This window comes from Genypterus blacodes, unplaced genomic scaffold, assembly GCF_046128005.1.
Source record: "Genypterus blacodes isolate CSIRO-AG114 ecotype Tasmania unplaced genomic scaffold, CSIRO-AGI_Gbla_v1 ptg000073l_1, whole genome shotgun sequence".
Lineage (NCBI taxonomy): Eukaryota > Metazoa > Chordata > Actinopteri > Ophidiiformes > Ophidiidae > Genypterus > Genypterus blacodes.
The window spans coordinates 2,352,720-2,378,576 of NW_027466883.1; the positions used below are offsets into that span (position 1 = coordinate 2,352,720).

The 25,857-nt window shown below is 41.5% G+C and overlaps 2 protein-coding genes across 20 annotated transcripts in view; both read right to left on the minus strand.

The window, feature by feature from the left end:
• Window positions 1-25,857, minus strand: part of LOC143006248 (uncharacterized) — a 59,467-nt gene that overhangs the window by 15,281 nt on the left and 18,329 nt on the right. For all 19 annotated transcript variants that reach the window (XR_012964236.1, XR_012964234.1, XR_012964235.1 and 16 more), the window contains exons 7-12: window positions 24,507-24,680; window positions 22,453-22,626; window positions 20,566-20,739; window positions 19,048-19,221; window positions 17,287-17,460; window positions 1,215-1,388 (exon numbers count right to left, since the gene is read on the minus strand). Coding sequence is in view for 15 of the 19 variants with exons in the window: in XM_076157630.1 (XP_076013745.1) it covers window positions 1,215-1,388; window positions 17,287-17,460; window positions 19,048-19,221; window positions 20,566-20,739; window positions 22,453-22,626; window positions 24,507-24,680 (1,044 nt within the window). In the remaining 4 variants the exon portion in view is untranslated. The remainder of the gene's footprint in view (window positions 1-1,214; window positions 1,389-17,286; window positions 17,461-19,047; window positions 19,222-20,565; window positions 20,740-22,452; window positions 22,627-24,506; window positions 24,681-25,857) is intronic.
• LOC143006252 (NLR family CARD domain-containing protein 3-like) lies at window positions 1,307-11,320 on the minus strand. Its single transcript, XM_076157633.1, has 11 exons — window positions 11,215-11,320; window positions 10,400-10,533; window positions 9,017-9,062; window positions 8,198-8,331; window positions 7,016-7,073; window positions 6,174-6,307; window positions 5,025-5,128; window positions 3,132-4,914; window positions 2,756-2,929; window positions 2,307-2,324; window positions 1,307-1,388 (listed from the first exon to the last, which is right to left on the minus strand). Exons 1-10 carry the CDS (start codon window positions 11,260-11,262, stop codon window positions 2,312-2,314), a joined length of 2,628 nt encoding a protein of 875 aa, XP_076013748.1. The 5' UTR covers window positions 11,263-11,320; the 3' UTR covers window positions 1,307-1,388; window positions 2,307-2,311.

Below are 25,857 nucleotides of genomic sequence, written 5' to 3' on the forward strand. Positions count from 1 at the left end.
TGGAACATCATCAATTAATATGAAGATATATATCAAATATCGCCTCAGGGTTAAAAAAATATCTTTATAAACTTTGTGGCTAAAGCTCGAGCAATAAGACAAAAAATCGTCTAAAATGAAGATAATAAAAAAAATATGAGTGTAATAACTTTGTTCCGTGTTAGTGACAATTGTTGTTTCCCCAGTGCTCCAGCTGCACTGTACAGTATTACACACACTGAATCAATAAAATTAGTCAATGATATCACCATGACGACATTTCTGTCTAATATGTGTCTGACCACAGAATCTCCAGTTTACAGTTTGGACTCTCCAGTCCAGCAGACAGCAGCTTCACTCCTGAATCCTGCAGCTTGTTCTCACTCAGCTTCAGCTCTCTCAGATGGGAGGGGTCGGAAATCAACCCCTCCCATCTGAATATGCATATTTGATTTTAGTTTACTTTTGCTTCTGATCCAGGGAAGCAAACACACACACACACACACACACACACACACACACACAGATTTTTTAGGGCGTTATTTCAGGCATCTCTCCTCATTCTTTCACTACTTACTGCTGATCAATGAGTTCATCTGTCTTCCTCTTTAGCTTCAACAGTGTTTTTGTGTTTTGGAGTCATTATTTCACAAGAACACTTCAGGTAGAGACTCTAAGCCTGGTCTCACAAAAAAGTCTTCAATCCGCTGGCACACACCAGGCCACACACACACCATCGTCCACACACACTCCAGCACAGCAGGCAGAAATGGCACACAGAGTATCCTACACTGCCTACAGTGAGGAAGTGATTCAATGGCAGCACATAAACAACACAACTTACATGTAAATAAGCTGAAGTGGATGAAACAATATGAGAGCTATAGTGGCGTCCAAAACACACGTTTGAGCAGAAGAGAGAGAGACTGAAGTTCAGAGAGAAGAAGACTCTTCCCAGCGTGAGCAAACAGAGTTTACATATCAGGGGTCGTGGCAAACACTGACATATATTCCACTGTTGGTGACAAATCATTCATCTATTCTTTTTAATGAGTAGTTACATGAAAACACATCAGAGCACTTTATATGTTTCTGCTCTTAAATATTCACAAAACAATTTATAAATTCAAGAAAAGTGGTGTGAAAAAGGTTGGAGAGCCCTGAAAGAGACTCTTCATCTGAGGGACATAAAGACCACAGACAACATTTGAGGATTCATGGTGAGTTGAACTGACCTCAGAATCTCCAGTTTACAGTTTGGACTCTCCACAAACTCAGACAGCAGCTTCACTCCTGCATCCTGCAGCTCGTTATCACTCAGCTGCAGCTCTCTCAGATGGGAGGGGTTGGACTTCAGAGCTGAGGCCAGAGCAGGACAGCCTTCAACTGAGATCTGACAGCTATGCAGCCTGCAGAGAGAGGAGGATTTCAACAAAACACTGCTGAAGGTCAAGTGGAAGGAAGAAGTTGTGTGTGTGTGTGGGGGGGGGGGGGGGCAAATTCATAAAAAATGTTAACCTGCTTCATCTTAAAATGATGGTCCATTTTATGTTTTCCGAAATATATTTTAAATGAATTTATTTATTTAAATCACAGTCATATTCAACATTAATCAGGTGTAAATTGATTTTCAATATTTGCTGCACAAACTCAGTAGTTGAACAGTTTGTTGTGTTTTTACTGTGATAAAGTCTGAAACACAATCAGCAACTGGAAATTACAATGCTGTCTGTGTGTTTACAAGGACGTCTGCCAAACGAGGTGATAAACATTAGAATCACACCAAATACCACAGTGTGATTGTGTTTTGTGTTATTATGAACACAGAGTGATGAATAAACACAGCAACACATATTCATGTTTCACCCAAACTGGGAAGAGAAGAGAATGACACGTTCAGTGTCTGCTGGTGGTGTCACTGATATATTTGGACATTTAGAAAACATTGCACATTTAGAAACCCAGCAACAGAAGACAAACACTGTGACGCACCGCTTCACCTTTGTGCTTCAGCGCTGACGTGAGGTGACAGAAAGCACACAGGTGATGGAGAACAGAGAGGGAACAGGGATTTGTTATTGATCGTCAGCCCCTTAACGTGTCTACATCCAGTGGAGGACGGTAAATGGTTTCCTGCCTGACATCCATACAGTTGATCCTGTGTGATCACATCTTGCATGCAATCATCTGTATGGATGTCATCGGGCACATTTGAAGCAGACAAACAGTGAGCGTAACTAGAAATGACTCAAGTTCTGAGTCTGAATCCCAGAAAGTTGCACAAGCTCCTGTTATAGGGGGAAAAATGCTTTGTTTGCATAACTCACCTCAATTAAGTATGAAGTCTAAATACATAAGAGCACAAATTTAGTATGAAATCCCACTTACACCCGTGTATCTCCACTCTGAGATTAGCTACTAAGAGGTTAGCTACCAAATCTGGAAGCACAAACAATCTATTCCAGCTCCTCAAACAGCATCTCTGCATGAAACTGAATGGAACATCATCAATTAATATGAAGATATATATCAAATATCGCCTCAGGGTTAAAAAAATATCTTTATAAACTTTGTGGCTAAAGCTCGAGCAATAAGACAAAACATCGTCTAAAATGAAGATTACAAAAAATATGAGTGTAATAACTTTGTTCCATGTTAGTGACAATTGTTGTTTCCCCAGTGCTCAAGCTGCACTGTAAAGTATCACACACACTGAATCAATAAAATTAGTCAATGACATCACCATGATGACATTTCTGTCTAAAATGTGTCCAACCTCAGAATCTCCAGTTTACAGTTTGGACTCTCCAGGCCAGCAGACAGCAGCTTCCCTCCTGAGTCCTGCAGCTTGTTCTCACTCAGCTCCAGCTCTCTCAGATGGGAGGGGTTGGACTTCAGAGCTGAGGCCACAACATCACAGTGGGTCACTGAGAGTCCACAGCTATCAAACCTGTTATTATAGATTTAACATGAAATCCATTAGTAAAGACAAGCACTAAGTTACTTCATTTCACTCAGAGTTAAGATGTGAATAATCTGAGTAATGATGATGGACACTGAGCAAACACCTTCACTTCCAACTGAGGTGTACTCTTTAAATGATGGGACAGGATTACCTGTTAGTTGATATTATTATTAACATCTGGACTAACCGAGCCTTTCTGCAGTTCCTCACAGCTGGGATCAGTCTCAGTCGTCCTGCCATTGATGTATTGTACTTTCCCACATTCAGCTCGTCCAGAACCTCCTCAGACATCTGCAGCATGTAGGCCAGGGCTGAGCAGTGGATCTCTGAGAGTTCCTTCTCTGATCTCTTCTCTGACTTCAGAAACTCTTGGATCTCTTCATGTACAGAGTGGTCCTTCATCTCCATCAAACAGTGGAAGATGTTGATGCTTCTGTCAGGAGACATATCATCAGCCCTCATGTCTTTCAGGGTTGTGATAGCTCTCTGGATGTCCTCTGGTTTGCTTTTTGTTTGACCCAGCAGACCTCCTAAGAGACTCTGGTTGGACTCCAGTGAGAGACCATGAAGGAAGCGAACAAACAAGTCCAGGTGCCCATTTTTACTCTGCATGGCTTTGTTCATGGCTCTGCTCAGAAAGACATTGAGTTTGTAAGGGTCAGCAAACATGAAATGCTTCAGTACCTCAGTGTTCCTGGTTGTGTAACAGTGGTACACGTAGACTGCAGCCAGAAACTCCTGAATGCTCAGATGAACAAAGCAGTAGACTCTTTTCTGGAAGATCACACACTCCACCTGCAAGATCTCTGTACAAACTCCAGAGAACACTGATGCCTCTGACACATCAAGTCCACACTGCTCCAGGTGTTCTTGGTAGAAAATGATGTTTCCTGTCTCTAGATGTTCAAACGCCAGCCTCCCCAGCTTCAGTAGAAGCTCCCTGTCCGTCTTAGACAGCTCCTGTAGAGTGCGCTCATGGCCCTCATGATACTTGTGCTTTTTGTTCTGAGTCTGGACCATCAGGAAACGTGAGTACATGTCGGTCAGGGTCTTGGGCAGCTCTCCTCTCTGCTCTGTAGTCAGCATGTGCTCCAGAACTGTGGCAGTGATCCAGCAGAAGACTGGGACTTGACACATGATGTGGAGGCTCCTGGATGCTTTGATGTGTGAGATGATTCTGATGGACAGATCTTCATCACTGAACCTCTTCCTTAAGTACTCGTCCTTCTGGGCATCAGTGAAGCCTCGTACTTCAGTTAGCCTGTCAACACATGTAGGAGGGATCTGATTGGCTGCTGCAGGTCTGGAAGTTATCCAGAGGAGAGCTGAGGGCAGCAGATTCCCCTTTATGAGGTTTGTTACCAGCTCGCTGACTGATGCCTTCTTTGTGACATCACACAGAACCTCATTGCTTCGGAAATCCAGAGACAGTCTGCATTCGTCCAGACCATCAAAGATGAACAAAACTTTACAGACAGCCAGCTTCTCCTCTGTGAGCGTCTGTAATGTTGGATGAAAAACACGGAGCAGCATGAGAAGACTGTACTGCTCATCTCGGATCAGGTTCAGCTCCCTGAACGTCAGCAGAATCAGCAGACTGACATCTTGGTTTTCCAAACCCTGAGCCCAGTCCAGAGAGAACTTCTGCACTGAGACAGTTTTTCCAACACCAGCGACACCGTTTGTCAGGACGACTCTGATGTGTTTCTGTTGATCAGCTAAGGCTTTAAAGATGTCCTGGCATTTTATTGTAGTGTCATGGAGGGTGGTCTTCTTGGCTGCTGTGTCCAGCTGAACCACCTCATGTTGGGTATTGTCCCCTTCACTCTGTCCCTCTGTGATGTAGAGCTCAGTGTAGATCCTGTTGAGGGGGGTTCCACTTCCTGCTCCAGCACTTCCTTCAGTCACATGTTCACATCTCCTCCTCAGACTGAGCTTATGTTTGTCTAAAAGTTCATGCAGAGCGCCACCTAGTGGAAGAGAAACAACAACAACAAAACAAAACAAAATATGAGTGTAGAAAAATGAGAATAGCTGCTGATAGAAATGTTGACACCATCAGACAGATCAACAGTCTTACTGTGCACTGATCCAGACTGACTGGGTGTCTTCAGTCCAGGTTTGGGACATGAGGAGTCTCCAGATGAAGCAGACTGGTCCCAGGATGAGCCCCTCTCACTCTTTCTGTGAAGATAAAGGCAAGTCATATAACTGATTAAAACCATTGTGAATTTAAACTAAAATCTTGTGTTCAGATGGTCAGGTGGCCTCAAACTCTGAAGACACATTGTTTGGGGCAGAAGACAAACATTGATATGTTCAAAGTTTGACTGGACATGTTCCTCTCTGCCTTCTGTCGTCCTAAATCCTAAAAGCCAAATTGTGTGTGTGTGAGTCTTTCAAATCTGTTGATGGTTTGCTGATTGATGATAGCTGATGGCCCAGCAGATGCTTTTTCTGTTCTTTATTTACATTGTGGTGTAATGAATTGATATTGTGCAGCCTTTACTGTATATAAGCATCCAACATGAAACATTTACAACATGCAGATAATCAGTTCATTAGTTACATTAAAATTAGACACATGTGCACACTTCAATGGAAACAACACCAACAGATTACAATTACCATGTAGAGTTAAAGGCGCATCTGTCCTTCGCCAAATAATATTTTTCATTTATTTTGTCCCTATTCTGTTTGCTGATGATACAAAACTCAATGGGACTAATTAGGTTTGTTAATACAGAGTTGTCTTTATATAAGTTGTCTATCTATCTATCCTTAAATAAATGACTGTAACATTGTCTGGGATGCTTCTTACTCATCTGACCTCAATCCATTATTTCAAATGCAAAAGAGGTTTTTAAGAACGATTCCCAGCTCCATCAGAAAACAACCATCTGCTGCTCTATTTACTAAACACAAAGTATTGCTTATTATCAAAGTCAATATATTCTATGGAATAAGTGAGTATGAACTAATTGATTTTCATTGTTTGATGTGATACTGTGCCATGGTAGACTCTGTTGTTTGTTTTTTTCTTCCTCTTAAATTCTATTTATGACTTTTTCTATGTTTATATATCTTTATCACTTGACTATTGTGTGAACAACAATTAGAAAAAATATTTCTCATGTTTTCATTTGGACACAGACAGAACAGGTTTTGAAAGCAACCAAAGAATTCCAAATGCAGGAAAATTCCTGTAGCAGATAAACAGAGCTCTTACTTTGTGTCTGAGGGTCCAGGTCCATCACTGAATACTGGAGGCTGTCCCATGGACCAGTCACTCTTCATAGACACACAGACTGATGCAGCAGATTCGGTTCCATCCTCCTCTTCATCCATGCAAACACTCATCTTCTTGATATAAGTCAAACAGGAAAAACATTTCAGCTCTTACTTTGCGTCTGAGGGTCCACACACAGACATCATTAGCTTAACAGGACTGCTCCCCTAACTACCTGCATGAACTACTGCCCCAGGAGAGAGAGAGAGCCTCAATGATAAGTCTCTCTCTCTCTTTCTCTCTCTCTCTCTCTCTCTCTCTCTCTCGCTCTCTTTCTTTACTTTACAAATTAAGTTCACTTGACTTGACCAAGCACACACACACACAAACACAAACACACACACCAAAGCACAACACAGTTCAAAGTGACATTAATCTTCATCTCCTTCCATTCTTTCAGTCAAACTTTCACTTTCACCTTCATTGTTTTTGAATCAGCTTCTGTGGTAAGAGGAACACACAGCTTTCAGTGGTCATTCACACATTATACAGAGGGGGCAGGAGTGTTCATGATTAGCTAATAAGTATTGATTACCTGCTGGTTGATTATTGTACTGTAGCTGTGTTAGTCTGCCTCTGCAGCTTGTCTCTGTCTGCAGCTCTCACACTTTTTATAACTACGTCACATTACTCAAGAGGAAATGATCCATAACAGCAACAACACAAATGGATATAACAGCAGTAAATCAATCAATATCCACTCTTTCTGTACCAATCTGCCATTTTACCTCTATCCCATCACAGACTGATTGCATAAATAAGTATGTTGCAGTATCACTCACCCTGCTGTCACTCACCAACTTCTTTTCCTCCCTCTGATCGTCCACCTTGTAAAGGAGCCTAAAATAAAATGGCTGAATGTTATCTGCTAGTGCAAAACAGAAACCCTGTTAAGAGCTCCTCCCACTTTTAGAGAGAGAGAGAGAGAGAGAGAGAGAGAGAGAGAGAGAGAGAGAGAGAGAGAGCGCAAGGCGTGAGTACGTTTTGTGTAGGATGGTTTGATTACACTGATTCGTACTTTGAGCAGATTGCTCTAGTAGATTGCATGGATGTGTCGTTTCCTCCAACACTGAGCAGGATTAGACACAATAATTACAAACAGAAGTTCAGGCTCTGTAGGTTTGATGCTGGGAACGTTTAATCTTACAGGCTGTGATGTAGTTCATAGTGGGGGATTATAAATGTACACAGGTTTGTACTGCGAGGTTTATGACTCCATAATGTCCCGACAAAATGAAGCAAGATAACTGGAACCAAATGTTAAGCTAGATAAAAAATGAAAGCAAAAAAAAAAAAAGCCTTTGTTGATGTTCTTCCATGTTGGTTTAGGAGAGTTTCCAAACCACAAACATCAACTGAAGTGAACTGACGTGGACCCACAGTGCACCTGCCACCTGATCAATGAAAGCAGCCAGTTCCTGATACTCCCAAATTCATGGATGATGAGTGATCTGCACCCGGCCCAGGATCATGTTACACAAGCTGGCAATGAGTGCGGGCGGAACTCTTCCTCCTGAGCATGCTCTTTGAGCCGTCAGCCACCTCCTCTATTTCCATTTGTTTTGGATGCACAGGTCACTAAGGTATGTATTATGAAAAATTTGGTGTGTTGATACAGAGTTGTCTTAATATAAGTAGATCTATCTATCTATCTATCTATCTATCTATCTATCTATCTTTCTATCTATCTATCTATCTATCTATCTATCTATCTATCTATCTATCTATCTGTCTGTCTGTCTGTCTGTCTGTCTGTCTGTCTATCTATCTATCTATCTATCTATCTATCTATCTATCCTTACATAAAATACTGTAATACTGTCTAGGCTGCTTCTTACTCATCTAACTTCAATCCATTTTATGTACGTTTGTCTTAAGTTTCTGTTTTTCTTAGAAGGTTTTGAAAGCCACCAAAGAATTCCCAATGCAGGAAAATTCCTGTAACAGATAAACAGAGCTCTTACTTTGTGTCTGAGAGTCCACGTCTATCACTGAATACTGGAGGCTGTCCCATGGACCAGTCACTCTTCATGGACACACAGACTGATGCAGCAGATCCTGTTCTATCCTTCTCTTCATCCATGCAAACACTCATCTTCTTGATATAAGTCAAACAGGAAAAACATTTCAGCTCTTACTTTGTGTCTGAGGGCCCACACACAGAATATCATCAGCTTAACAGGACTGCTCCCCTAACTACCTGCATGAACTACTGCCCCAGGAGAGAGAGAGAGCCTCAATGATAAGTCTCTCTCTCTCTCTCTCTCTCTCTCTCTTTACTTTACAAATTAAGTTCACTTGACTTGACCAAGCACACACACACACACACACACAAACACACACACCAAAGCACAACACAGTTCAAAGTGACATTAATCTTTATCTCCTTCCATTCTTTCAGTCAAACTTTCACTTTCAATTTCATTATTTTTAAATCGGCTGCTGTGGTAAGAGGAACACACAGCTTTCAGTGGTCATTCACACATTATACATAGGGGGCAGGAGTGTTCATGATTAGCTAATAGGTATTGATCACCTGCTGGTTGATCATTGTACTGTAGCTGTGTTAGTCTGCCTCTGCAGCTTGTCTCTGTCTGCAGCTCTCACACTTTTTATAACTACGTCACATTACTCAAGAGGAAATGATCCATAACAGCAACAATATAAATGCATATAACAGCGGTAAATCAATCAATACCCACTCTTTCTGTACCAATCTGCCATTTTACCTCTATCTCATCACAGACTGATTGTATAAATAAGCATGTTGTAATATCACTCACCAACTTCTTCTTTTCCGCCTTCTGGTCGTCCACCTTGTGAAGGCCACTGAAATAAAAAGGCTAGTGTTATCTGTTACTGCAAAACAGAAACCCTGTTAGAAAGAGATTAAGGCGTGAGTAAGGTTTGTGTAGGATAGTTTGATTACACTTTGATTACTTTGAGCTGATTGCTCTGGTAGATTGCATGGATGTGTCGTTTCCTCCAACACTGAGCAGGATTAGACACAATAATTACAAACAGAAGTTCAGGCTCTGTAGGTTTGATGCTGGGATCGTTTAATCTTACAAGCTTTGATGTAGTTCATAGTAGGGAATTATAAATGTACACAGGTTTGTACTGCAAGGTTTATGACTCCATAATGTCCAAACAAAATGAAGCAAGAGAACTGGAACCAAATGTTAAGCTAGATAAAAAATGAAAGCAAAAAAAAAAAAAAGCTTTTGTTGATGTTCTTCCATGTTGGTTTAGGAGAGTTTCCAAACCACAAACATCAACTGAAGTGAACTGACGTGGACCCACAGTGCACCTGCCACCTGCTCAATGAAAGCAGCCAGTTCCTGATACTCCCAAATCAATGGATGATGAGTGATCTGCACCCGGCCCAGGATCATGTTACACAAGCTGGCCATGAGTGCGGGCGGAACTCTTCCTCCTGAACATGCTCTTTGAGCCGTCAGCCACCTCCTCTATTTCCATTTGTTTTGGATGCACAGGTCACTAAGGTATGTATTATAAAAAATTTGGTGCGTTGATACAGAGTTGTCTTTATATAAGTAGATCTATCTATCTATCTATCTATCTATCTATCTATCTATCTATCTATCTTTTTATCTATCTATCTATCTATCTATCTATCTATCTATCTATCTATCTATCTATCTATCTGTCTGTCTGTCTGTCTGTCTGTCTGTCTGTCTGTCTGTCTATCTATCTATCTATCTATCTATCTATCCTTACATAAAATACTGTAATACTGTCTAGGCTGTTTCTTACTCATCTAACTTCAATCCATTATTTCAAATGCATTGCAAATGATTTCCAGCTCCAGCAGAAAACAACCATCTGCTGCTCTATTTACTAAACACAAAGTATTGCTTGAATATGTATGTAATAAACAAATACTCATAGATGCATTCCATAATAATATTCATCATCATCATCATCATCATCTACTATCAGCTTGTGTGGAATGTGTATGAGGATGAACCTATTGACTTATCATTATTACTTGTGATTTTCATTGTTTTATGTGATACTGTCCCATGTTAGTCTGTATTTATGTACGTTTGTCTTAAGTTTCTGTTTTTCGTAGAAGGTTTTGAAAGCCACCAAAGAATTCCCAATGCAGAAAAATTCCTGTAGCAGATAAACAGAGCTCTTACTTTGTGTCTGAGGGTCCACGTCCATCACTGAATACTGGAGGCTGTCCCATGGACCAGTCACTCTTCATGGACACACAGACTGATGCAGCAGATCCTGTTCCATCCTCCTCTTCATCCATGCAAACACTCATCTTCTTGATATAAGTCAAACAGGAAAAACATTTCAGCTCTTACTTTGTGTCTGAGGGCCCACACACAGAATATCATCAGCTTAACAGGACTGCTCCCCTAACTACCTGCATGAACTACTGCCCCAGGAGAGAGAGAGAGCCTCAATGATAAGTCTCTCTCTCTCTCTCGCTCTCTCTCTCTTTACTTTACAAATTAAGTTCACTTGACTTGACCAAGCACACACACAAACACACACACACACACACACAAACACACACACCAAAGCACAACACAGTTCAAAGTGACATTAATCTTTATCTCCTTCCATTCTTTCAGTCAGACTTTCACTTTCAACTTCATTATTTTTAAATCGGCTTCTGTGGTACGAGACAGCACACACACAGCTTTCAGTGGTTATTCACACATTATACATAGGGGGCATGAGTGTTCATGATTAGCTAATAAGTATTGATTACCTGCTGGTTGATCATTGTACTGTAGCTGTGTTAGTCTGCCTCTGCAGCTTGTCTCTGTCTGCAGCTCTCACACTTTTTATAACTACGTCACACCATAACAGCAACAACACAAATGGATATAACAGCAGGAAATCGATCAATATCCACTCTTTATGTACCAATCTGCCATTTTACCTCTATCTCATCACAGACTGTCAGTATAAATAAGCATTTTGCAGTATCACTCACCCTGCTGACACTCACAAACTTCTTCTTTTCCGCCTTCTGTACGTCCATTTTAAAAGGAGCCTGAAAAAAAATGGGTATCTGTTACACTGCAAAACAGAAACCATGTAAAGAGCTCCTCCCACTTTTACATTTACTGGAAATCACGTGCTCTTCATGAGCCTGTGAATGTGTGTGACTGAGAGAGAGAGAGAGAGAGAGAGAGAGAGAGAGAGAGAGAGAGAGAGAGAGAGAGCAAGCAAGGCGTGACTAAAGTTTGTGAAGGATAGTTTGTTTACACAGCAGCGTAGGCCTAACCTATTCAGCTGCTATGCAAAATTAGATTAGATTCGTTTTTTTAACTTTATTGTCATTGAGCAAAGTACAGGAACAAGCCAATGAAATGCAGTAAGCATCCAACCAGAAGTGCAAAAATGTACTATAATATATACAAAATAAACTATAATGCAAGCAGGAAGCAAATTTATTCTTCATAAGAAAATTATTTATTCTGACCTTTGTCAGTCACAGCCACATTGTACAAATTGGTACTAGAACTCTCTCATATGAACAACTCTCCTATATGGGGCAGTCCCTCTTACACCCACAGCATGTTCAAACACACACGCACGCACGCACACACAGACACACAGACAGACACACACACACAAAGTTCCAAATTAAAGCAATTGTTGATGTTCTTCCATGTTGGATCAGGAGAGTTTCCTTATGTTGGAGTCTGACCTCTGTGTTTGTGGAGCAGCACATTTTACAGAGAACAGAATCCACATCCAGCTCTCATCTGTGGGAAGCGTAGCAGATTTCTCATATAAATATACAGTATATAGAAATCCCACTAGAAAGTCAGTTTATTATTATCATTAGTTCTATGTGGTCAAAGTGTCAACATAACACAGAAAGAAGAAAAAGATGTGCAACAGTAAAGTCATTGTGTGCCTTGACCTCCTCATGTAAGACCCCCTGCTGGTGAGTCAGTACCATCTCAGCCCTCTACACATGCCAGACCATGCCAGGTTTTATTAAACAACTCAAATCATGTAAACATCACGACACATTTCTTATATGCATTTCAATCATTTCAGTTTCCTTCAATTCTTCAATTAAGTCACTTAATCATCACTTAACCCAGTATTTCCACTATCTCAATAAAACACAATTTCACTCTTGTAGGATATTAGTATGATGAACACATTTCAACTGACCTATTATCTTTAGTATAGTGAGTAAGTACAAAACAACAAATGTGACTCCTGACACTTACTTTAAACCAAAAGGTTCCATTCAAAAGGATTTCAAAAACCTCTTATGAAGCCCAGACATATATACATGTTACAATATGTACAAACTCTAAACTTTTATCTAATGTATGGTTCTGGAGACTAACTATGTGTGGCTGCAGTGCTTCTGGAGGAAGTTGAGCATGGCGTTGACCATCAAATGCGTTACTTCTCAAATTTTTTTAGAAAGCATCAGCTCCACTACAGCACTATTGAAAAAGAGGCCTTAGCAACAGTTTGAAGTTTATCTTGGATCCAGTCCTGTGCAACTGTTGTTATCTCTGATCACCACACCATGTTGGGTTTGGCAAACTCCTAGAACAGGCCCCAACAAGCAGTGGCGCCTGCAGAAAATTTTCCCAGGGGGGGCCAGATGGGGCCACTGGAAATCTAGGGGGGGGGCAACCAAAATCAAACGCTGTACGACGCTGTTGTTGTATAAAGGCTAGATAGACTAATAACGGTGCAGTTAACTTATAGTTCCACAAGAATCCTGTTTTAATGTGGTTTGTATCTGTATATGTGTTAGTCTTCTGCCACTGTGACCACTGCTGTTGCCTTTTCTTTGTTGTCACTGTGCGCCGTTCTACCGATGCTGCTGGTGTTTGTGCGTCCGTGTGTGTGTACTTGTGCGTCGATTTTAGTATTTCAGTGACATACTGTTTGTTGATTACAGAATGAGAATTTACAGGACAATCTGTTACAGTGTATATTTTGGACTCTGCTGCAGATCAGACAGCAGCTTCACTCCTGAATCCTGCAGCTGGTTTCCTCTCAGCTCCAGCTCTCTCAGATGGGAGGGGTTGGACTTCAGAGTTGAGGCCAGAGCAGCACAGCCTTCATCCAAGATCTCACAGGAATATATACCTTCCAACAGTTTTACAAGCGTGCCACCTCAGGTAAAAGTTGAGATGCTGCTTCTTGCTGTGTCGGTGATATTCAACGGCAAAAACGCCCATTCCCCCTCACCTTCCCTGCTCACCGATGAAATGACCCCTCAGCAAAGCTACGTGTGTATCTTTGGCTGTGAAAGCAGCCAGGTGCATAAACAAACTATCTATGTTTTTGTTTTTTAGCACAGCAAAGGCAGGAGGCTCCTCTTCACAGATACATGTCCACACACACACACACACACACACACACACTTGACACACACACACGCAAAAAAAACTCTTGGGGCCCCCTAGTAGTCATAATAACTGTAAAAAAATACAAGAATTTCATGCATCGGCCTACAATGGGAAAATGGTTGAATTTTGTGGAAAACACTAAAAATGTCAAATATCACCACTTTTCTTCATAATGAAATGCTGACATTAGAGAATGCATGATTTTATAAAGGAATGGCAGAGAGATTAGAAAATGTGGTTTCAATGGAAGTCAATGGTGCCATTTCTGCCTTGAGGGTGTCCAGTGTGAATATTTGATACTACATAAAAGGGAGTATAATAGGGAGGCAGTGGCTCAGTGGGTAGAGCTTCCGCTTGGGAACCGGAGGGTCGCCGGTCCGAGCCCCTGCCGAGGTGCCCCTGAGCAAGGCACCGAATCCTCAATTGCTCCCCCCTCTGCGAAGGGTGGTAATGTAATGTAAGTCGCTTTGGATAAAAGCGTCTGTCAAATGATCGTAATGTAATAAAAAATACTAATGCAATCAAATCAATTTCACTACTAATCTTTGACACATCCAAGACTCTAATCACCACCAAAGCCCCATCCATTTAGTTTATGGAAAATATGCAGTGTGAACAATCATACACAGGAAGGAAGAGAAAGCAATATTCATAAAAGTTCAGTAATAATGTTTCCTCTCAGCGTTCTGGGCTGACTTTATCACTTAATTAAAGGAACGTGCTGCCATCTAGTGGTTCACATTTTCCACTGCGTAAAGAAGCTGATATGTACTTCACTGTATGGACGGAATGTTTGTCAAAGGTTTTGTTGCACTGAGCTCTTTCTGGTTTAGCAGTGATTCAATATGATAACTGGAGCCCAAACCTGGATCCCTGCATGAATTTGCAAGATCATTTTGATTCCTATTCTGTTCTTTGTGCATACCAATTATATATTTTATTGGCTCCGGTTACATTTTAAGAACTGTACATAAGCACAGTCTGAAAATGTTGTTATGTTAAGTTGTTTAGAAGCTTGGAACTTTGATTAAGTTTCTGTTTGAGCTTCACTGCTCCCAATTAGTCTTTGCACGACCGTGTGGCACGACAGCAGTAAGGGGAAATGCTGGTGTTACAGCAGCATAAAGGGGAAACCTGCACTATTCCTGTTGGGGCAGTTTACTCTCTTAACCTCTGACATAAAGTATTTTTCTATTATGACAACCATCCAAGCAAATGTCCTCAAAATCTGCTGTCAGCTGTCAGGATTCATGTGTTCCTCTGTTGTCTTGTCTTCTGTCTACTGATCCATGTTTCTCTACCGTCTCACAGGTACAGTTGAGCGCCATCTGCTGGAGAGAAGAAGACACAGCAAACATGATTCTAGGATTTTACCCATTTTACCGCCTAATGACATTTATACCAATCAGAACTTTATTTTGTGGATTTGTTATGTGAATTGTTTGTTCTTCAATGACAGAAAATGTACAGATATATAAGCTGGAAAAACATGTTTGTCAATAAAACAAAGAGTATTGAAAAATGAAGATCACCACCTGAATACTCACTTTCTGTCAGGTTGTCAGCTATGGTCCACGTTTATGTGCTGTAGAGACTAACAACAACAACAAAAGTCATCTTCATGTCAGCTCACACACATGATCGCAACAAGCTAGTGGCTGATCTGATTGGCTGACTGTTGTGTGTCTCTCTGTCTTTGTGTCCAATCCTGTCAGCATTCTGCTCTCACAGCTTCACAGTGGAAAGCTGCAGCTGCTAATGACTGAGCTTTACAAGGAAACACTGGACCTTTGCTCTGATACTAACTGTGTTTAACACTAAACTGCTGAAACACAATCAGCTGACTGAAATTCTACTGACCTCAGAGTCTCCAGTCTATATTTTGGACTCATCTGGAGATCAGACAGCAGCTTCACTCCTGAAACCTGCATCTTGTTTCCATACAGCTCCAGCTCTCTCAGATGGGAGGGGTTGGACTTCAGAGCTGAGGCCAGAGCAGCACAGCCTTCATCTGAGATCTGACAGCTATACAGCCTGCAGAGAGAGGAGGATTTCAACAAAATACTGATGAGCAGTTTTGCCTACTACTTTTCCGGTGCAGTTTCTACAGACAGGTCTATTTCTTGCTAAAAGTTGCTTAATGACGTTGTGATGTCATTGCACGATGATGTCATCACAATGACATTACTCTAATTGACCGGCCATCTCAGCAAAAATCACATTAATACATATTACTATTTTTGTTTGTAAAGTAATACAAACACAACACATCTTTTATGATCTCATTGCAATAGTAGCTTCTGTGCTTTTGCAGTTATCCACTTTCTTAACCGACTGTGGTGATGTAGACTGTGTTTGTACGGTTTTGAATTATTGATATGCTTTGCTGTTTTTGTCATATATTTTTGCAAGCATATCTGATTTGCAGTACGCAATTACTGGCTTCAATTACTGACTTCAGCCACTCTTTAACTTCAGGTACAGACTCCCACTCCTCTCTGTACTTCTGGCTGAACATGTTGGTTGATGTAAGTTCTGTTCTAGATCAAACATTTGCGATCAACTGTATTCATTGGGTTTTAACTGTGGTTGTTGAACTATTTCAACGTATCAAGTAAGTTTAGCAAACAAGCCACCAGAGAAATACATTTATGTCTTGAAATCAAGTGTTGAAAACCTTTTTCAGGACTAGCTTGATATCCACCTGCAGTGAGCCAGTGCACTAGCATGTAGTAATGTTACTGAAGGCTTAGCCCTTTACAGATTGTTAATGCTACTGTGCAGAGGCAATTCTAAAAAATGATTTGAGCAAAACAACAACGTCCATCGTTTGTCTCATCAAAGGCATGCTACTGCTGCTGCAGTCAGCCAACAATGATCGCTGCTCCTGCCTGTGCCTGTCTGCCTCTCTATTGAGCCGAGCCCTCACTACTGCTGACCCAACTCACGACACACTTTTGCAGCCGGGCAGACAGTGTGTTGTTGTGACTGAGTGTGTGAAAACCATCATCGATGGTATAATGTCTTTGAAGTAAAACATTTTAATACACATTGTCACCTATAAATCAAAAATCAAAATATGAAATATTAGATTCTCTTTAGCTTGAATCACATACAGCTCGTAAGAATCCCATATTTGATATGAATTAACTTTTGATTCTGATCCAGGGAAGCGTGTGCGCGCTCACACACACACACACACACACACACACACACACACACACACACACACACACACACACACACACACACACACACACACACACACACACACACAGACTTGATTAGCAGCAGTTTGCATAGTTCTAAAATTTGTTTTTATATGTATAAAACTACAGAGGGACTGCTGGGGGACCCCCAGGTTACTGTGGAAACCTGTTCTGTAGAGATGAAGACTCTGTCCTGCTATTAGTATTAATATCATTAGCCATATTTACACTTGTACTATCATGAAGTGGCTTGTGATAATGTTTGTTGTGATTTGGAGCCGTATAAATAAAGTTTGATCGAACAACTTTGTAAATTAAAGACGTCATGAGTAGCTTGTGGCCCCTTTGAGTTTTGTCTCCTGGTGTGAAAAAGGTTGGAGAGCCCTGAAAAAGACTCTTCATCTGAGGGTGATAAAGACCACAGACAACATTTGAGGATTCATGGTGAGTTGAACTGACCTCAGAATCTCCAGTTTACAGTCTGGACTCTCCACAAACTCAGACAGCAGCTTCACTCCTGAGTCCTGCAGCTTGTTATCACTCAGCTCCAGCTCTCTCAGATGGGAGGGGTTGGACTTCAGAGCTGAGGCCAGAGCAGCACAGCCTTCATCTGAGATCTGACAGCTATGCAGCCTGCAGAGAGAGGAGGATTTCAACAAAATACTGATGAGCAGTTTTGCCTACTACTTTTCCGGTGCAGTTTCTACAGACAGGTCTATTTCTTGCTAAAAGTTGCTTAATGACGTTGTGATGTCATTGCACGATGATGTCATCATAATGACATTACTCTAATTGGCCGGCCATCTCAGCAAAAATCACATTAATACATATTACTATTTTTGTTTGTAAAGTAATACAAACACAACACATCTTTTATGATCTCATTGCAATAGTAGCTTCTGTGCTTTTGCAGTTATCCACTTTCTTAACCGACTGTGGTGATGTAGACTGTGTTTGTACGGTTTTGAATTATTGATATGCTTTGCTGTTTTTGTCATATATTTTTGCAAGCATATCTGATTTGCAGTACGCAATTACTGGCTTCAATTACTGACTTCAGCCACTCTTTAACTTCAGGTACAGACTCCCACTCCTCTCTGTACTTCTGGCTGAACATGTTGGTTGATGTAAGTTCTGTTCTAGATCAAACATTTGCGATCAACTGTATTCATTGGGTTTTAACTGTGGTTGTTGAACTATTTCAACGTATCAAGTAAGTTTAGCAAACAAGCCACCAGAGAAATACATTTATGTCTTGAAATCAAGTGTTGAAAACCTTTTTCAGGACTAGCTTGATATCCACCTGCAGTGAGCCAGTGCACTAGCATGTAGTAACGTTACTGAAGGCTTAGCCCTTTACAGATTGTTAATGCTACTGTGCAGAGGCAATTCTAAAAAATGATTTGAGCAAAACAACAACGTCCATCGTTTGTCTCATCAAACGCATGCTACTGCTGCTGCAGTCAGCCAACAATGATCGCTGCTCCTGCCTGTGCCTGTCTGCCTCTCTATTGAGCCGAGCCCTCACTACTGCTGACCCAACTCACGACACACTTTTGCAGCCGGGCAGACAGTGTGTTGTTGTGACTGAGTGTGTGAAAACCATCATCGATGGTATAATGTCTTTGAAGTAAAACATTTTAATACACATTGTCACCTATAAATCAAAATATGAAATATTAGATTCTCTTTAGCTTGAATCACATACAGCTCGTAAGAATCCCATATTTGATATGAATTAACTTTTGATTCTGATCCAGGGAAGCGTGTGTGCGCTCAAACACACACACACACACACACACACACACACACACACACACACACACACAGACTTGATTAGCAGCAGTTTGCATAGTTCTAAAATTTGTTTTTATATGTATAAAACTACAGAGGGACTGCTGGGGGACCCCCAGGTTACTGTGGAAACCTGTTCTGTAGAGATGAAGACTCTGTCCTGCTATTAGTATTAATATCATTAGCCATATTTACACTTGTACTATCATGAAGTGGCTTGTGATAATGTTTGTTGTGATTTGGAGCCGTATAAATAAAGTTGGATCGAACAACTTTGTAAATTAAAGACGTCATGAGTAGCTTGTGGCCCCTTTGAGTTTTGTCTCCTGGTGTGAAAAAGGTTGGAGAGCCCTGAAAAAGACTCTTCATCTGAGGGACATAAAGACCACAGACAACATTTGAGGATTCATGGTGAGTTGAACTGACCTCAGAATCTCCAGTTTACAGTCTGGACTCTCCACAAACTCAGACAGCAGCTTCACTCCTGAGTCCTGCAGCTTGTTCTCACTCAGCTCCAGCTCTCTCAGATGGGAGGGGTTGGACTTCAGAGCTGAGGCCAGAGCAGCACAGCCTTCATCTGAGATCTGACAGCTATACAGCCTGCAGAGAGAGGAGGATTTCAACAAAACACTGCTGAGGGTCAGAGAAGACACCAGACTGGAAATTTCTCCCCTGGTCGCTGTGGATGACCTCGGCTGTCCCTAAACGTGCAAACATCCCCTCTACCAGCGCATCAGCAACTGTCTGAGCCTCCTGGTCAGGTATAGCGTAAGCCTCTGGCCACTTTGTAAAATAGTTCATTGCGACCAGGACATAACGGTTCCCCTTGTCTGTGTGGGGAAATGGGCCCAAAATGTCCGTTGCCACTCTTTCCATCGGCGCCCCCAGGGCTGGATTTTTCCAGCCTGACATCTTAAGTGTTTGTTGAGCAGCTTCGGTCAGTTGTGATGAAAGCTGATCACTGAGTTGTTTACTGATGAATCCATGTTGTGCAAATGGACATTATGATACATTTACCATCACACACATTACAGCACAGAGCAGAAACACATGTTGAGTTTCATTAACAGCAAATAAATCAGAAAACAAGGAAGCTTCTTCCTAGAATAAACCCCTAGCAGCTTGCAGCTTGTTTTTAAGGAGCTCACCAAGGCATCACATCATCAATACAGGTGAAACACTACACCTCCGCCAAGGCTGATTAGAACTCCAACTGTGACTGTCACATCTCAAACATACAATGTTTAGAACACATTGAATTACACCTGCAGTCAAATCCCCTCTTCCCTCTGACTGGGGCACGTACGCCCCCTATTGGCCGTCTGCCACAGGCCATAGAAAGATACAAACACTAGGTGCTGCAGTGGAGCCCTCACATATACTCACACACACACTTTACATCAGCAGCATGTTTGTAAAGTTCCAATATCTGTATTTATATTCATTTATTAACGCTACAAAAACAGGATGAAATCAGAATAGGACAATTAATCATCCAAAGGGTGCAGGAGAGACTAGAAGCTCTAGTGGGCTTATCTGAGGAGTCTCTCCTACTGCTATCACTACTTACTGCTGATCAATGAGTTCATCTGTCTTCCTCTTTAGCTTCCACAGTGTGTTTTTGTTTTGGGGTCATTATTAGACTTCAGGTAGAGACTCAAAGCCTTCATTCAGTCACTACAACCTGGTGTTTTCTTTGTTCTCTCAACTCAATGATTGCTGTGGAAACCTGTCCTATGAAGAGGAAGACCCTGTCCTGCTGTTAGTATTGATATCATTAGCCATATTCTCTTCCTACACTACAGGAGTAGCTTGTGGCCACTTTGAGTTTTGCAAAGAAGCTCCTGGTGTGTAAAAGGTTGGAGAGCCCTGAAAAAGACTCTTCATCTGAGGGACATAAAGACCACAGACAACATTTGAGGATTCATGGTGAGTTGAACTGACCCCAGAATCTCCAGTTTACAGTTTGGACTCTCCACAAACTCAGACAGCAGCTTCACTCCTGAGTCCTGCAGGTCGTTAAGACTCAGCTCCAGCTCTCTCAGATGGGAGGGGTTGGACTTCAGAGCTGAGACCAGAGCAGCACAGCCTTCATCTGAGAACTGACAGCGTCTCAGCCTGCAGAGAGAGGAGGATTTCAACAAAACACTGCTATGGGTCATATATACATTTTATACATTGACATCAACATACTAATATATTATACCAGCTTTAGCTTTGATTGATGGCCACTTTTATCATCTTTGAAGGAATACGTTTCAATATCACATTTTCACCTATAAATCAAAGTATGAAATATGAGATTATATTTTACTGGAATCACAGACAACTCATTTGAATCTCATATTTCATTCAAGTTAAGTTTTGGTTCTATACAGGGAAACACACATATGCGCGCGCACGCACGCACGCACGCACGCACACACACACGCACGCACGCACGCACACTCCAGCAGCATGTTTGTATAGGTCCAGTATTTGTCTTTATATTTATTCATTTATTAACGCTATAAAACAGGATGAAACCAGAATAGGACAATTAATCATCCAAAGAGTGCAGGAGAGACTAGAAGCTCTAGTGGGCTTATCTGAGGCGTCTCTCCTAATGCTATCACTACTTACTGCTGATCAATGAGTTCATCTGTCTTCCTCTTTAGCTTCCACGGTGTTTTTGTGTTTTGGAGTCATTATTTCACAAGAAGACTTCAGGTAGAGACTCAAAGCCTCTTCTCACACAAAAGTCTTCAATCGGCTGGCACACACCTGTTAGGATCTGTGCGTGATGGCGCTCTGTTTTTGTATTTGTTGTTTTCATGCTTGTGTTAGTTCCTGGCTGGGCATGGCTACCTCATCCCTGTTCCCGCCCTCTGATTCCACACAGCTGATCACCATTTCAGCGCTCATCAGTGGTGGTATTTAGGTTCCAGGTCAGCCAGCCATGCTTGGCCACAGAGTACTCTCTATACTCACTACTCACTATTCAGTACTAGTCAATTCTGTTTCAGTCTAGTTATCCGTTTGTTCATGGGACCTTTAGTAGGACTTTGCATGCTGCGCTGTTTTGTTTAAGTGAGAGGACCTTTTGTTTTTCCTGTTCAGAGACTCCAGCTGCAGCACCCAGCCTCTATGTTCCCAGCTTCATCAGGGGTTTGTGCCTTCATTAAATTCTGTTTGCTACCTGATTCCATGTTCTGGTTTCTGTGTTCCGCATAACTGGGTCTGACATTGAAACAACTTGATCGCCTGCCGATCATAACAACACCAGGCCATACACACACCATCATCCACACACACTACAGCACAGCATTCAGAAATGGCACACAGAGCATTCTACACTGCCTACAGTGAGGAAGTGATTCAGTGGCAGCACATAAACAACACAACTTACATGTAAATAAGCTGAAGTGGATGAAACAATATGAGAGCTGTAGTGGCGTCCAAAACACACGTTTGAGCAGAAGAGAGAGACTGAAGTTCAGAGAGAAGCAGACGCTTCCCAGCGTGAGCAAACAGAGTTTACATATCAGGGGTCGTGGCAAACACTGACATATATTCCACTGTTGGTGACAAATCATTCATCTATTCTTTTAATGAGCAGTTACATGAAAACACATCAGAGCACTTTATATGTTTCTGCTCTTAAATATTCACTAAACAGTTATAAATTTAGTATAAATTCAAGAAAAGTGCACCAGGTGCTAGTGACCACTTGGAGTTTTGTAAAGAAGCTCCTGGTGTGTAAAAGGTTGAAGAGCCCTGAAAAAGACTCTTCATCTGAGGGACATAAAGACCACAGACAACATTTGAGGATTCATGGTGAGTTGAACTGACCTCAGAATCTCCAGTTTACAGTTTGGACTCTCCACAAACTCAGACAGCAGCTTCACTCCTGAATCCTGCAGGTTATTTGAGCTCAGCACCAGCTCTCTCAGATGGGAGGGGTTGGACTTCAGAGCTGAGACCAGAGCAGCACAGCCTTCATCTGAGAGCTGACAGTATGACAGCCTGCAGAGAGGAGGATTTCAACAAAACACTGCTATGGGTCATATATACATTTTATACATTGACATCAACATACTAATATATTATAGGGAGGCAGTAGTCGAGTGGGTAGAGCTTCCGCTTAAGAACCGGAGGGTTGCTGGTTCGAGTCCATGCCGAGGTGCCCCTGAGCAAGGCACCGAACCCTCAATTGCTCCCCCCTCTGCAAGGGTGGTAATATAATGTAATGTAAGTCGCTTTGGATAAAAGCGTCTGCCAAATGATCGTAATGTAATCTAATATATTATACCAGCTTTAGCTTTGATTGATGGCCACTTTTATCATCTTTGAAGGAATACGTTTCAATATCACATTTTCACCTATAAATCAAAGTATGAAATATGAGATTATCTTTTACTGGAATCACAGACAACTCATTTGAATCTCATATTTCATTTAAGTTAAGTTTTGGTTCTTATACAGGGAAACACACATATGCGCGCGCACGCACGCACGCACGCACACACACACGCACGCACGCACGCACGCACACTCCAGCAGCATGTTTGTATAGGTCCAGTATTTGTCTTTATATTTATTCATTTATTAACGCTATAAAAACAGGATGAAATCAGAAAAGGACAATTTATCATCCAAAGAGTGCAGGAGAGACTAGAAGCTCTAGTGGGCTTATCTGAGGCGTCTCTCCTAATGCTATCACTACTTACTGCTGATCAATGAGTTCATCTGTCTTCCTCTTTAGCTTCAACAGTGTTTTTGTGTTTTGGAGTCATTATTTCACAAGAAGACTTCAGGTAGAGACTCAAAACCTCTTCTCACACAAAAGTCTTCAATCGGCTGGCACACACCTGTTAGGATCTGTGCGTGATGGCGCTCTGTTTTTGTATTTGTTGTTTTCATGCTTGTGTTAGTTCCTGGCTGGGCATGGCTACCTCATCCCTGTTCCCGCCCTCTGATTCCACACAGCTGATCACCATTTCAGCGCTCATCAGTGGTGGTATTTAGGTTCCAGGTCAGCCAGCCATGCTTGGCCACAGAGTACTCTCTATACTCACTACTCAATATTCAGTACTAGTCAATTCTGTTTCAGTCTAGTTATCCGTTTGTTCATGGGACCTTTAGTAGGACTTTGCATGCTGCGCTGTTTTGTTTAAGTGAGTGGACCTTTTGTTTTTCCTGTTCAGAGACTCCAGCTGCAGCACCCAGCCTCTATGTTCCCAGCTTCATCAGGGGTTTGTGCCTTCATTAAATTCTGTTTGCTACCTGATTCCATGTTCTGGTTTCTGTGTTCCGCATAACTGGGTCTGACATTGAAAAAACTTGATCGCCTGCCGATCATAACAACACCAGGCCATACACACACCATCATCCACACACACTACAGCACAGCATTCAGAAATGGCACACAGAGCATTCTACACTGCCTACAGTGAGGAAGTGATTCAGTGGCAGCACATAAACAACACAACTTACATGTAAATAAGCTGAAGTGGATGAAACAATATGAGAGCTGTAGTGGCGTCCAAAACACACGTTTGAGCAGAAGAGAGAGACTGAAGTTCAGAGAGAAGCAGACGCTTCCCAGGGTGAGCAAACAGAGTTTACATATCAGGGGTCGTGGCAAACACTGACATATATTCCACTGTTGGTGTCAAATCATTCATCTATTCTTTTTAATGAGTAGTTACATGAAAACACATCAGAGCACTTTATATGTTTCTGCTCTTAAATATTCACAAAAGTTTATAAATTCAAGAAAAGTGCACCAGGTGCTAGTGACCACTTGGTGTGTAAAAGGTTGAAGAGCCCTGAAAAAGACTCTTCATCTGAGGGACATGAAGACCACAGACAAAATTTGAGGATTCATGGTGAGTTGAACTGACCTCAGAATCTCCAGTTTACATTTTGGACTCTCCACAAACTCAGACAGCAGCTTCACTCCTGAGTCCTGCAGCTGGTTGATACTCAGCTTCAGCTCTCTCAGATGGGAGGGGTTGGACTTCAGAGCTGAGACCAGAGCAGCACAGCCTTCATCTGAGATCTGACAGTGTCCCAGCCTGCAGAGAGAGGAGGATTTCAACAAAACACTGCTGAGGGTCAAGTGGAAGAAGAGTGTGTGTGTGTGTGTGTGTGTGTGTGTGTGTGTGTGTGTGTGTGTGTGTGTGTGCGTGTGCGTGTGTGCATGGGGTCGTAAATTCATAAAAAGTGTTAACCTGCTTCATCTTTCACTGATGGTCACTTTTATGTTTTCAGAAATAAATTTTGAATGAATTAATTTATATAAATCAGTCATATTCAACATTAATAAGGAAAAAGGTGTTTATAAGGACTTTTGCCAAACCAGGTGATAAACATAATCACACCTAATACCAGTGTGATTTTGTTTTGTGTTATTATAAACACAGAGTGATGAATAAACACAGGAACACATTTTCATGTTTCACCCAAACTGGTGATCCTGTGTGATCTGCATGCAATCATCTGTATTGAAGTCACCAGGCACATTTGAAGCAGGCAATCAGTGAGCGTAACTAGAAATGACTCAAGTTCTGAGTCTGAATCCCAGAAAGCTGCAGATGCTCCTGTTTTAGGGGGAACAATGATTTGTTTGCACCTCAATTAAGTATGAAGTCTGAATACATAAGAGCACAAATTTAGTATTAAATCCCATTTACTCCCCTGTATCTCCACTCTGAGATTAGCTACTAAGAGGTTAGCTACCAAATCTGGAAGCACAAACAATCTATTCCACCTCCTCAAACAGCATCTCTGCATGAAACTGAATGGAACAACATCAATTAATACGGAGATATATATCAAATATCACCTCAGGGTTGAAAAATATGATGATGAATATTTCTTGCTTATATCAAGTACATCCTGCTGAGCTTCCTGTCAGGACAGACTGTTTCCTGTTCACTGCAGCAGCATCTTTATTCTCTCAGAGCTTTGGATGGAGGTTGGCAGCAAAGTTGACTGTAGTAATCAGTGGTGATATAGGATGGGAAGCATTATAAAGGAAATGAATTGGAGGTGTTTCTGTTATGGTAGAGACTGTAAACATGTCTGAGCACAGACTCAATGAGGAGATATTAAACTGAGACCTCTCACATTGTTTCACAGAGCTAAACAAATGAACTCTTCCATGACTTTGTGGCTAAAGCTTGAGCAATGAGACAAAACACTCACTCAAATGTAGAATTCTGATTAGAAAATATTGTAATACTTGTAATA

Excerpts from the sequence above, each read along its gene's own strand:
- LOC143006252 (XM_076157633.1), bottom strand. The coding sequence starts at position 11,262 with ATGGACGTACAGAAGGCGGAAAAGAAGAAGTTTGTGAGTGTCAGCAGG. Across the intron at positions 9,063-10,399 it reads CGTGGACCCTCAGACACAAA|TGGCCTTCACAAGGTGGACG; the intron begins GTAAGAGCTCTG and ends TTTTTATTTCAG. Across the intron at positions 8,332-9,016 it reads AGGCGGAAAAGAAGAAGTTG|AAGATGAGTGTTTGCATGGA; the intron begins GTGAGTGATATT and ends ACTTATATCAAG.